The 12,481-nt window shown below is 45.0% G+C and overlaps 1 protein-coding gene across 2 annotated transcripts in view; it reads right to left on the bottom strand.

The window, feature by feature from the left end:
• Positions 1 to 12,481, bottom strand: part of LOC119371643 (uncharacterized) — a 204,357-nt gene that overhangs the window by 20,584 nt on the left and 171,292 nt on the right. For both annotated transcript variants that reach the window (XM_049419928.1, XM_037642090.2), the window contains one exon: positions 526 to 804. In XM_049419928.1, the coding sequence (XP_049275885.1) occupies positions 526 to 804 (279 nt within the window). The remainder of the gene's footprint in view (positions 1 to 525; positions 805 to 12,481) is intronic.

Genomic DNA, 12,481 nt, shown 5'->3' with positions numbered 1-12,481 from the left:
TAGCAAAAATCTCGAAAAAGCTCGTGTTACGTTCTAGTAAATGCGGTATTATGCGGCCCCTGGCACGACATCAGTGCTCTCCCCCCCCTCTCCCTCCCCCTATCTAACCGATCAATATCTCCCGACTAAGGAATGAATCCACGACATTTTGCGTCTGTCCGTGACCAACCTTGATGTAGACATTTGCGAGATGGCTAAGGTTGTTCAGGACAAAAAGTCGCATTGAAAGAGTTTCTTTTTTTTTTGCTTGCATCCTTCTGAAATGCGTGCAGAAAATAAACATAACTTCTATTCCAGTTTTTCGTATTATTATTGTAAAATTGTCGAATTTTTATTTTCCCTGCAAAGCCTCACGGATTTTTTTAATTTGGCCACCAATACTATCAATGTCCATCAGTGACTTGGCTGATCAGAAAAAAAAAATTCTACTAAGGCAAGTAGCACCTTGGATTACGTTAGCTGGTACATCTTAATATCTGAAGGACATCACATAATTCAATGGATATAAATGGTTATGTTACTTACAGTCGATGCGGGTGACGAATCTGTCGACAGGGCTGCCGATGCCCTCTTCTTTACCGTTCCAGGCGTACACGCGGTACTCATAGTCGGTCCAGGGCCGGAGTCCGTGCACCGGAACGCACTTGTCGACGGCTCCTGTCGTGACGTTGACGTACGAGGTGACGTTCTCCAACGCTGCCCTGTACTTGACCACGTAGCCGGACACGTTGCCGTACAGAGGTCGCTGCCAACAGATGCGAACGCTGGTTTCGTTCAACACGACGGCCCGGGTGTTCTGGGGATCTGCGAGAAGGAAGGTCGCGTTGTAAATGCCACGTATATGATGACGCAGTGAGGTTATTCCAGGTTTGATGATGTAACGCCCGCCAGTTTCCTGGACACTCGCACTTGTGGAAGCGCATGGCCAACGAGCAGGCTCGTAGCCAGGAATTGTTTTCGGGGGGGGGGGGGGGGGGGCATTTGCTGAAAACCTTGGCTATTCGAGAAAAAAAACCTATTTTCATTATTTATTTTTGGTAAAAACACCTACTTCAGCAAAATTTCGGGGGGGGGGGGGGAAGCCAGGCCCGTAGCCCCCCCACCCTCCCACCCTTGGCTACGGGCCTGCCAACAAGGATACAGTGTGGACGGAGAAGGTCGTGCTCAAGCGCTAAAGGAACAATGCAAGATGAACTTGTAAGAAGGACAAGGTTAGTGATAAGGCAAACTAAACGCATAAACACGAAGTGCACATGGGAGATACATGTGCTGTGGCCCTCTTGTGTCTGCGCATGAGCCCAGTTCGCTGGCTCAATTCTTTCTTGATAATGTGCAAACTTGCCCAGATTGAGCTTTAGTGCTTCCGCAATAAATAAAAGTACTTATTGCAAAGTATACATTAGCGCTATGGCAGCCTTTCATAATAATTTTATCTTGTGCACTTCTTTTCTCTACGTATCCGTCTAGTTCGCTTAGTGATCAGTTCGCTGCTGATTAGGGGATCACTGCTACAGATACAAGACGAGTCAGCTTATATAAGGAAGCACTCACCTGCAAGTGCACTCCGTATCGATCTCAATCATAACTGGCTACTTTTACTTACATATAGAAAGAGATACTCGCAATATGGATTTTGATTTTGTTTGTTAGGGACTGAATGCTTTCTGCGTGACTCAGACGTAGCATCCAATTTGTCTCATGTCCTTCACGTTTCAATGCATCCCGATCATTCTATAGGAGCGCTTCAGATCGCCTTTGATGCTCAATCTCAGCTTGCACACAAAAGATGTACTTTGTTCACAAAAGCCCTGTGGTATTTCCCTGGAGGAGCCGTTCGTCATGAAGCGGGTGTAAAATAATTTGGTGGTTAATATAATCATGATTGCCAGTGTACGATCTCTATTGGTCTCTTTTTCCCAGCTTCATAAAACGCGCTTTCAAGCTTCAATTAGCGAAAAGCATGCTTTCTGAGTCTACATGAGCTTTACATATCGCTATGCGTAACATTAAGGGGGCATAAATTAATTTGGAGATATATTCCTGATTTCCAATGTACAATCTCTACTGGTTCTTTTTCCTACCTTCACACAACGTGTTATCCAGCTTGAATTAGCAAGGCGTATGCTTCCCGAACCTAGACATCAGCTTTTTATATGTCTCTGCGAAACTACTGCCCCCCCCCCCCCATTATTTCGCTCACGAAGAGAAAGCTATTCAATCACGAATGATTTGGGAGTTGAGTACACACTTTCACCTTACATAAAGAATAAATGAACTAGAAGTTGATGCCGGCTGTCTTCAACGATGTTTGCTAGAGTGGATACGGAAATTATCCAAATATATGTCTGCAAAAGTATTGCCCTAATTATCTCGGTCACAAAAAGAAAGCCATTCACCCACGAATGGTTTGGGAGCTGAGTACAAAATTTCATCATATGTAAAAAATACACGAACTAGAAGTTGATGCAGCCTGTCTTCTACGATGTTTGCTAGCGTGTATACGGAAATTATTGAAATATATGTCTGCATGCAAGAGGTCCGTGGTTCGAATCCCGGTGCCGGACAATTCCCAACCGGATTAAAAAAAAAAAATCCGCGTGATGATGGAATTGTGTAAAAAGGCCTGGGGTGCAGCCTCACTGGCGACCACAGCCAGCAATGCACTCCCTCACCAGAGCAGGATTGGCCACCCTGGTGTAGTACTTGGCCACTACCTCCCACATGAATACACCAATTAACCCTCGGCCCTCAGTCCCCAGCGGCTGCGAAGCAACTGACCAAGGCGGCGGTCAGACCTGCGACGCAGCAGAGGGTGCTAAGAATCTCTGGGTACGGACAGGCCGCCATTGGAATCTGAATTTGGCTACGTATAACGCTAGAACTTTATCTAGTGAGGCGAGTCTAGCTGTACTATTCGAGGAATTGGAGGGTGTTAAATGGGATGTAATAGGGCTCAGTGAGGTTAGGAGGCCACAGGAGGCTTATACAGTACTGAAGAACGGACACGTCCTATGCTATCGTGGCTTAGCTGACAGAAGAGAACTAGGAGTGGGGTTCCTTATTCATAAAGATATAGCTGGCAATATAGAGGAATACTATAGCATTAATGAGAGGGTGATATGTATCGTAATTAAGTTTAATAAGAGGTACAAGATGAAGGTGGTACAGGCCTACGCGCCTACATCCAGCCATGATGATCAAATGGTTGAACGCTTCTACGAAGACGTAGAATCAGCAATGAGTAAGGTAAAGACACAGTATACTGTACTGATGGGCGACTTTAATGCAAAGGTAGGCAAGAAGCAGGCTGGAGATCATGCAGTTGGGGAATATGGCATCGGCTTTAGAAACGCCAGAGGGGAGTTACTAGTAGAGTTTGCAGAACGCAATAATTTACGCATCTTGAATACCTTCTACAGAAAACGGGCTACTCGTAAGTGGACGTGGAGGAGTCCTAATGGCGAAACTAAAAATGAAATAGACTTCATAATGTGCGGCCACCCGGGCATTGTACAGGATGTGGAAGTAGTTAACAAGATCCGATGCAGTGACCATAGAATGGTAAGATCTAGAATTTAACTTGACGTGAGGAAGGAACGGCAGAAACTGATACGCAGGAAGCCGATTAATGAACTAGCTCTGAGAGGGAAAGTTGAGGAATTCAGAGTTTCACTTCAGAATAGGTACGCGGCTTTAACCGAGGAAACCGACCTTAGCGTTGACGCAATGAATGATAATCTGACTAGTATCATCAAGGAGTGTGCAGTGGAAGTCGGGGGTACAGTCGTTAGACAGGACACTGGTAAGCTATCCCAAGAGACGAAAAACCTCATTAAGAAACGTCAAGCTATGAAAGCCTCAAATGCAACAGACAAAATAGAGCTGGCGGAGCTTTCGAAGTTAATCAATAGGCGTAAAGTAGCCGACATAAGAAAGTATAATATGGAGAGAATTGAGCATGCTCTAAAGAACGGAAGAAGCCTCAAAGCTATGAAGACAAAACTGTGCATAGGCAAAAATCAGATGTATGCATTAAGGGATAAGGAAGGCAAGGTCACAAACAATATGGATAGAATAGTTGAGGTAGCGGAAGAGTTCTACAGAGATCTGTACAGCAGCCGAGCCATTCAGGATGATAACGTAAGAAGGAGTAATAGCGCAGAGGAATCTGACATCCCACCAGTATTGACAGGAGAAGTAAAGAAAGCCCTAAAGGGAATGCAAAGAGGCAAAGCAGCTGGTGAGGATCAGGTAACATCAGACCTGTTGAAAGACGGTGGAGAGATTATGTTAGAGAAACTGGCCACCCTGTATACGAAGTGCCTCTCGACGGGGAGGATACCAGAATCTTGGAAGAATGCCAACATCATCTTGATCCATAAGAAAGGGGACGTCAAAGACCTGAAAAATTACAGGCCCATAAGCTTACTGTCGGTTGTCTACAAGCTATTTATAAAAGTAATTGCTAACAGAATTAATACGACATTAGAGTTCAATCAACCAAGGGACCAGGCAGGATTTCGTACAGGATTCTCAACAATAGACCATATTCATACTATCAATCAGGTGATAGAGAAATGCGCGGAATACAACCAACCCCTATACATAGCCTTCATAGATTACGAGAAGGCATTTGATTCGGTGGAGACATCAGCAGTCATGCAGGCACTGCGGAATCAAGGCATCGACGAAGCCTATATAAACATAATGGAAGAAATCTACAGCGGATCCACAGCCACTATAGTCCTCCATAAAGAAAGCGACAGAATCCCAATAAAGAAGGGCGTACGGCAGGGAGACACGATCTCTCCAATGTTATTCACCGCGTGTTTACAGGAGGTTTTCAGGGCCCTAGATTGGGAAGAGCTAGGGATAAGAGTTAATGGAGAGTATCTCAGTAACCTACGATTCGCTGATGACATTGCATTGATGAGTAACGCGGGAGACGAATTGCAGCTCATGATTACTGAACTGGATACGGAAAGTAGAAGAGTAGGTCTGAAAATTAATATGCATAAAACTAAAGTAATGTGGAACAATCTTGGTAGAGAACAGCGCTTTGCGATAGGTGGCGAGACACTGGAAGTTGTAAAGGAGTACGTCTACTTAGGACAGGTAGTAACCGCGGAGCCGAACCATGAGAGTGAAATAACTAGAAGAATAAGGATGGGTTGGGGCTCATTCGGCAAGCATTATCAAATCATGAATGGTAATCTACCACTATCCCTCAAGAGGAAGGTATATAACAGCTGCATCTTACCGGTACTTACCTACGGAGCAGAAACCTGGAGACTTACAAAGAGGGTTCAACCTAAATTGAGGACGACGCAGCGAGCGATGGAAAGGAAAATGATAGGTGTAACCTTAAGAGACAGGAAGAGAGCAGAGTGGGTCAGGGAACAAACGGGGGTTAATGACATCATAGTTGAAATCAAGAAGAAGAAATGGATATGGGCCGGGCACGTAGCACGTCGGCAGGATAACCGGTGGTCATTAAGGGTAACTGACTGGATTCCAAGAGATGGCAAACGCGTGAGGGGGAGACAGAAAATTAGGTGGGTAGATGAGATTAAGAAGTTTGCAGGTATTACGTGGCAGCAGAAAGCACAGGACCGGGTTGATTGGCGGAACATGGGAGAGGCCTTTGCCCTGCAGTGGGCGTAGACAGGCTGATGATGATGATGATGATGATGTCTGCAAAAGTATTGCCCTAATTATCTCGGTCACAAAAAGAAAGCCATCCACCCACGAATGGTTTGGAAGCCGAGTACAAAATTCGCCCTTACGTAAAGAACACACGATCTAGAAATTGATGCAGCCTGTCTTCTCTCATCTATGCTAGCGTGGATACGGAAACAATCAATATATATGCTCAAGGATACGCTTCGATCGTCTGTTCTCCCCTCTTCACCGCGTCGTCTGCTCAGTGTTTATATTGACTGTTTTACGCCGTTGCTTTCTGCGTCGTTCCTGCCATGTTTACTCTCGGCAAGCGTAGTCGCCCATCTTCAAAACTCGCTTCCGGGACGCTTTCCCCGCCGCCTACGAAAACCCTCAGCGAACGATCTATTTCAAGTTTTTTCTCCTCGCTGTTGTTTACTATCGTATCACTGAAAGACGTTCGAGGTGGGCTTCTCATTTCTCATGCATTCAGCGACGTTTGTTTGCCGTTCTTGGAACGTATTTCTTTCAGTTCTGGCTATTCCTACAGGTTGCCGGTATTATGCCTTCCTGCTTTTATCGAACGCATTGTCTTGGATTTCTCCGGGTTCATTTTTTCAGCCTCTCACGATATACATCTGAATAACAACGAACCCTTACATACTTGAAAAAAAAAAATGTTGTTCTTAAAAGATCTTTCTGCTTCGATACTGCCTACTCAAGAATTGGATGCCTCTTTTGCGAAAAGAAAAGAAAAGAAAAACACGGATGCGTGGGTTTCGAATACTCCATCTATGTAGAGTAAAAAACGCTAACAGTGTGATCAAAATGACTTTCTCCTGTGTGGTATAGAGGCGGTTCAATGCGTGTGCGGGAGCTCGAAAACATGGTACGCCATCTGTCGTTGTTGCTGTTGTTTTGGTTTTTGTTGTTGTTTTGTAGTGTTCGCCGGAGTTTCCGTTACTTTCCCAACCACATTTTGCAGAAAAGGATCTCTTACGTCTGTCTCAAAAGCGTTGCAGACGAAAAGCGCGATCGCAGGCTTCTTTCTCTGTATATTTAGTATGATACTTCGAGCGATACGGCTGTGTTGCAATAGATTTCCTGGCAACTGACTGCATAAATTTCCCATTTTGACGTCGATATTCTGTTACGCATTCACTTTCATAACGGGCCCCTTTTTTCCCATTAGGCTTTTGTTGCGCATTGAGGGCGTGGGTTTTACGATACGTTGTATGGAACAGTGAAATAGCCTTGATGTTAGGCGACCTGTTTTAAGTCAGGCCAACAAAAAAATAAAAATACAGGGGATAGAATGCAATGACCTGCCGCGTCCTCAAATTAAATTTTTATATGCATATAGCTTGTGTGGCTCCTTCCCCTCTGTGTTCATTTTGTAATACGGACCAATCAATAGAACACTGTTTTTATTATGAAATTGTTTTCGATGAAGACAATCTCAAAGCAGCATTTAATCGAATTGAATTGCATCCCACTACTTCAAATATTCTGTCCTTGCAAACCTCCTCACTAGGCCTCTGTCACAAGGATGTCTACCCCGCTGTCGAAAAATATTAAAATGAATCAGGGTGGGTTTGACACGAACTTGGTAAATTACTATTACTAACTATTACTGATTATTCTGAAATTTCGGAACAGCCGCACAATTAACATGTTCCCATATTTCAAAAGTTATTTGTTTCTCGGCCAGTCCTCCAGGATGGGTGCGAGCCAGTGTCACAGGACATGACTGTCATCGTCCTGTCTCTGTAGCGATGGCGAATAGGTATCCTGAAATGAACGAATGAACTTGTGCAGTACACGATCGAGCATCATCACACTGTGTCTTCTTTGCAGGCCATAACAGCAGTGATATTTCTCATTTAGATAACGGTTGGGTCTACAGGCTATACTATAGTTGACAACGCCGCCAGGCACATGCGAGATATAAGCGAGATAAGGTCGCGAATAACAAATCGATGACTGTAGATTTTGGCTAAGCAATTTCTCTAGTTTATCACCTTGTTGCACAACCTGTTCTATCGCAGGAGCAAGAGGAAAAAATTTGGAGGGCTCTTGAGCTTCGCCTTCAACAGTAGGCCGCGATGGCATAATCCAGCCCCGTTCGCGTAGCCTTCTCAATAGCTAGCCAGTATTCGCTTCTCAGTGGGCACCTCAGCCATGCCGCAAGAAAGGTAACGTCTCTGCACGTAACATAGGTCCTTTCCAACTATCCTTAGAATGCCTACTGCAAGTACAGTTGCGAATTGCCCACTATGCCATAAGTCTTCCTTTTGCCAATTCGTGAAGTACCCACTACGCATCCGTAAGGCGTCACGCGCTCCTGCGCATCCGCCCACTTTGTTGATGCTGTTGCTGGTGATGATGAATAATTATGCATGAGAGCTTTGTTAGGGGTAGATCTTGAAGCCACCCACTCGTTGCGCAACTCATATGTTTTGACACCTGGTTAAATTTTAAGCTTCTGCCGCACAATATTGCATGTGTTGACACTCCTCACACTGCTTAACATTCCTATAGTGTTTTTTTCCCAGGCAATTTCGAGCACGGGCGTGGCTCTGTCGTAGAACACCTGCTTGCCATGCAGAAGGCTTGGGTTCGATTCCCGCTCATACCAATGACTTGTTTAAATTTATTTATTTGCACGTATTTCAATTTTTCCGTCACGAACAATGATTTTTCGCTCACAACCAACGACGCCGACGCCTAAATTTCTGCGATACGAGCTCTTTAACGCTATCGCTATTAACAATATTAAGCTATCAACGCTATTAACCAAATTATTAACGCTATCGCGTTAATAATTTTGCCTACTAGCCAGTTACTACTCCGCAGTACAATTCAACGCTGTTAATATGTAGGTACTTAGCAGACAGTGAAGTGAAGGCATGGATTCCTTGTTGCGTGTGTTCATGTTGTTGGAGACGCTGAAGCTGTTGAAGCTTGAACATGCCAGATGCAGCTTGACGTGACTCGCAGTGACGCACAGTACAGGCAATGTCGCCGCATTGAATGTTTTGAAATGGGGATCTTGTTCTCATGTAGATCGTTCCTTTTATTGTGTGTATTGTCCTGCAACGTACGTCTGCGCTAAAACAAGTTGATTCCCAATCGAACGCAACAAGTTCTCGCCGCGTGTGCATCGATAATTGCTACTTAATCGAGCATTGAGTGCCCGTATCATGCAAAATCTTTTATCTCCATTAAAAACAGGTAGGTCTCTTTATATGCTTGATCATAGAAAACAACGTTATTCGATCTTCATTCAATCCAGGATTTCACGAAGCTCCCTTTGCAAAATTGCTTCTCGAAAGACCGACAGACGGCACTGTGGTGACGAGCGCTGACTGTGCCGAAATAAACTACAGAGATAATACACCGAAAGTGTCTTCTCACGTTCGCTCAAAAGCAATGCCCTTGAGCGAGAAGTCTTTCATTCAATTCCGTTGTGAAATATTTCCTCGAAGAAATCAAATTAGGGGTCTCGCAGGCGTCAGATCCCAGGTGCGGTCCGGTAGCTTTATTGAATATTCCCTATATCACCTCAATTTGCGATGTACCCCGCGAGACGAACGAAATTCTGCGACCAAATTTACCCTGCCTTCTTGATAAAGTTATGCCGAACGACGCTGTGTCCCGCAGTTTTCTGAAGACGTTGCGAAATTTTGACGCAAATGTGGATCGATACCTCGAAGAGAATTTAATTTGCTGCCTCCTATTTCTCAATAGGCCCTCCGCGTAGGCGACACTCGGCTAAGTTCGGTTTTTAAGTCTGTTCCTTTTATCCTCCTCTAGCATGTCGGTCAAATATGTCGCAAGTGTCTCGGAACTCTCACCCTCCCCCCCCCCCCCCCCCCCCCCCCCCCGAGAGTGTGCATATACGTCACGTACTGCCATGACAACTCGTGGAGACCCTCTTGACATAAGATGAGGACTTTGGAAAAAAGACAGAGAGAGAAACGAATGAAGTTCGACAGTCGTAATGCTGACTGGATACCCATTTAAAGGGCCCCTAAACAAGATCGCAAACTATAAAGGACGAGTCCGTTATTCTATCCTAGCGTTTCCTGTGTTTTCGGCACATTTCGTGGCGCCAACAGTGTCATCGTGACTAACAACGATATTAATTAACACGGAAGGAGACGAGAAGGGGACGCGGCACAGCGCTGTGACGTCATGAAGAAGTCAGCTCTTGATTGGTCCATATACGAGGGATGTCAGTTGTGAATTGCCTCTTACCCTTCTTTGTCATGCAGTCGCACGCCTGTTCTGCCTGTCTCGCATGACTATCGTGCGCGATCGACTGATTTCACTCCGTTTTGTGCCTTTTGGTCTTTACAAGCTGAGGTAAGAGAGAGTAGGATTGGGCGTGTTGCTACAACATGATAAAGAGTGCTTAACAGCGCAAGCGACAGGAGGGCATAGAAGAGAGGAAACACAGGAAACGCCAGGATAGAATAAGGAGTCGTCCTTTGTATATTGAGATCTTGTCTCCTCTCTTCTATCCCCGCCTGTCGTTTGCGCTGTTAAGCACTCTTTATCAAGCGGAGGTAACAGCGTGTGGCCGAAAAGCACGAATTTCTGATATTCTCAACGCTTCTTACTGACATTTTCCACGTGTTTTATGAAGAAATGGGTGGCGAGGAGGAGATATCGCTTGTACTTTAAAATGGTGTAAACTTGAGCTTGTTGGCTTGGCTTCATAGCAGGGAACAGCGCAGAAACACGAGACAAGAGAGGTTGACAGGACTTGGCGCTGGCTAACAACATGAGCGTTTATTTCGTAAGTGCACAAATACATACGCTTTTTGGGAGAAGGAAATAAACAAAAGAGAGAGGGGGGAAAGTCAACGCATGCGTCCCAACTAGTCCATGACGGTGCTATGCTCACGTGCGGAGATATTTAACTTCCTTGTCGGTTAGTGCGATCGATGGTGTGCTTACACATGATGGTCCAATGGAATGAATTGCGAGTGCTTCATAGATTTCGCGGGCACGGCTACCACGATATCTGCGCAAGAGGCGCGTCACTTGCGCAGATATCGTGATAGCCGTGCCCGCGATATCTATGAAGCACTCGCAATTCATTCCATTGGACCATCATGTGTAAGCACACCATCGATCGCACTAACCGACAAGGAAGTTAAATATCTCCGCACGTGAGCATAGCACCGTCATGGACTAGTTGGGACGCATGCGTTGACTTTCCCCCCTCTCTCTTTTGTTTATTTCCTTCTCCCAAAAAGCGTATATATTTGTGCACTTACGAAATAAACGCTCATGTTGTTAGCCAGCGCCAAGTCCTGTCAACCTCTCTTGTCTCGTGTTTCTGCGCTGTTCGCTTGTAAGAACGGTAGTGAAGGCGAGAAGAAAACGGCTCTCGTCTTTGAAACAGAAGTGGCAGAAATTCTATTGAAAAAGGCTCAGAATCAAATGGAGAGGTAGAGAAAACAAGAGAATCAAACACCCATTTTACCAGAGTGCTAAAGATCACTAATTTGGGCTTGATGTTAAGTGTGAAAGCGAAACAGAGGAACCGCACGCGGGCCAGGGGAAACTTAGTGAACAGCACTTCGTATCAGTTCACTTCGTTTGTCATATTCTGTGCACTGTTACTCAATTTATCTGCTTGTGTGACATACTCCGAGAAATAGAATCAAGGGTTTTTTGGGGAAAACTAAGACTACGACGCGCCACATCGCAGCTTTGCACGCACTTGTTGCTGACGCGAGAATTAAGTCACGAGGAGGGGACAGAGGAAGCAGAAACAATGAAGTGCTTATTACTGACTGCTTGATGACAGTCACTGATACAAACAAAAGGAGAGCTTCACGCATGCGCAACAAAGCCAAGGCCTGGCGTATAAATTGTGACGAATGATGTACGGGCTGTTTCACATTTCGGGGAAAACTCGGATCGCATTGAAACGTGCTACGAGTTTTCACCTAAGTGTGAAACAGCATGTACAGTCCAATTTCGCTTTATATTACGCTGCACCAGCACTATAAATTAGTTCGTTATATTCGATTTTCGTTGCGACAGTAGAGATAAAAATCAGCTTAACGATTCGGCAGTCTGCATCGCGCAAAAATTCTGGAATCAGAAATGCATCCTTCTAGTCTTCAAACCCCCTATAAACATAGGCGTGTGCTGGGTTCCCCTTGGGGGAGGGGGGGTGGCGAAGGTTTATCGCAGCGCCCCCCCCCCCTTCCCTATTAAGTGAATGTATGGGGCAGAATTTACGCCGCATCCTTCTTAGATGGCAAGGTTGGGGCGACTCCCCGCCCCCGTTTTAGGTGGCCCAACTGGTCAAATGCGTTTTTTTTCTTTGGCTGATGACCAAACTTTCCGCACGCAACATTCTAACCACAATTTTAACATATTCTTTTTTGTCCTAACACAATTTAAGAAAAAAACATGGTTGATCCCTCCGTCATAGGAAACGGAATAACACGAAAGTAAAACGTGCCCTTATAGAAGTAACTCAATGTTTATTGTAAATTGATATAAGAGAGTTTGCACAATGTATACTGATGTCTGACAGTTATAGCACCGTTTAACGTGGATACACGCACTTTGATGCTTGGTGGTACATCTCCATGCCGACGACTAACATCCATGTTTAATGATTAAACAAACGCTTGTGGTAGCTGTAGTAGTTAACGGTGAAAGCGTAATCTTGAACCAGTTGTGATAGCCAGAAGAGCGTCGCATATTGGTCGCAGAACTTGGTCGCCATCCTGCGGCATGTTAATATGTGATTGAACACCACGGCCACACTAGAGGGAAACGCAAAGCG

The sequence above is a fragment of the Rhipicephalus sanguineus genome, chromosome 10 (genome assembly GCF_013339695.2).
Source record: "Rhipicephalus sanguineus isolate Rsan-2018 chromosome 10, BIME_Rsan_1.4, whole genome shotgun sequence".
NCBI lineage: Eukaryota > Metazoa > Arthropoda > Arachnida > Ixodida > Ixodidae > Rhipicephalus > Rhipicephalus sanguineus.
This window is presented reverse-complemented; position numbering and strand designations above follow the sequence as displayed.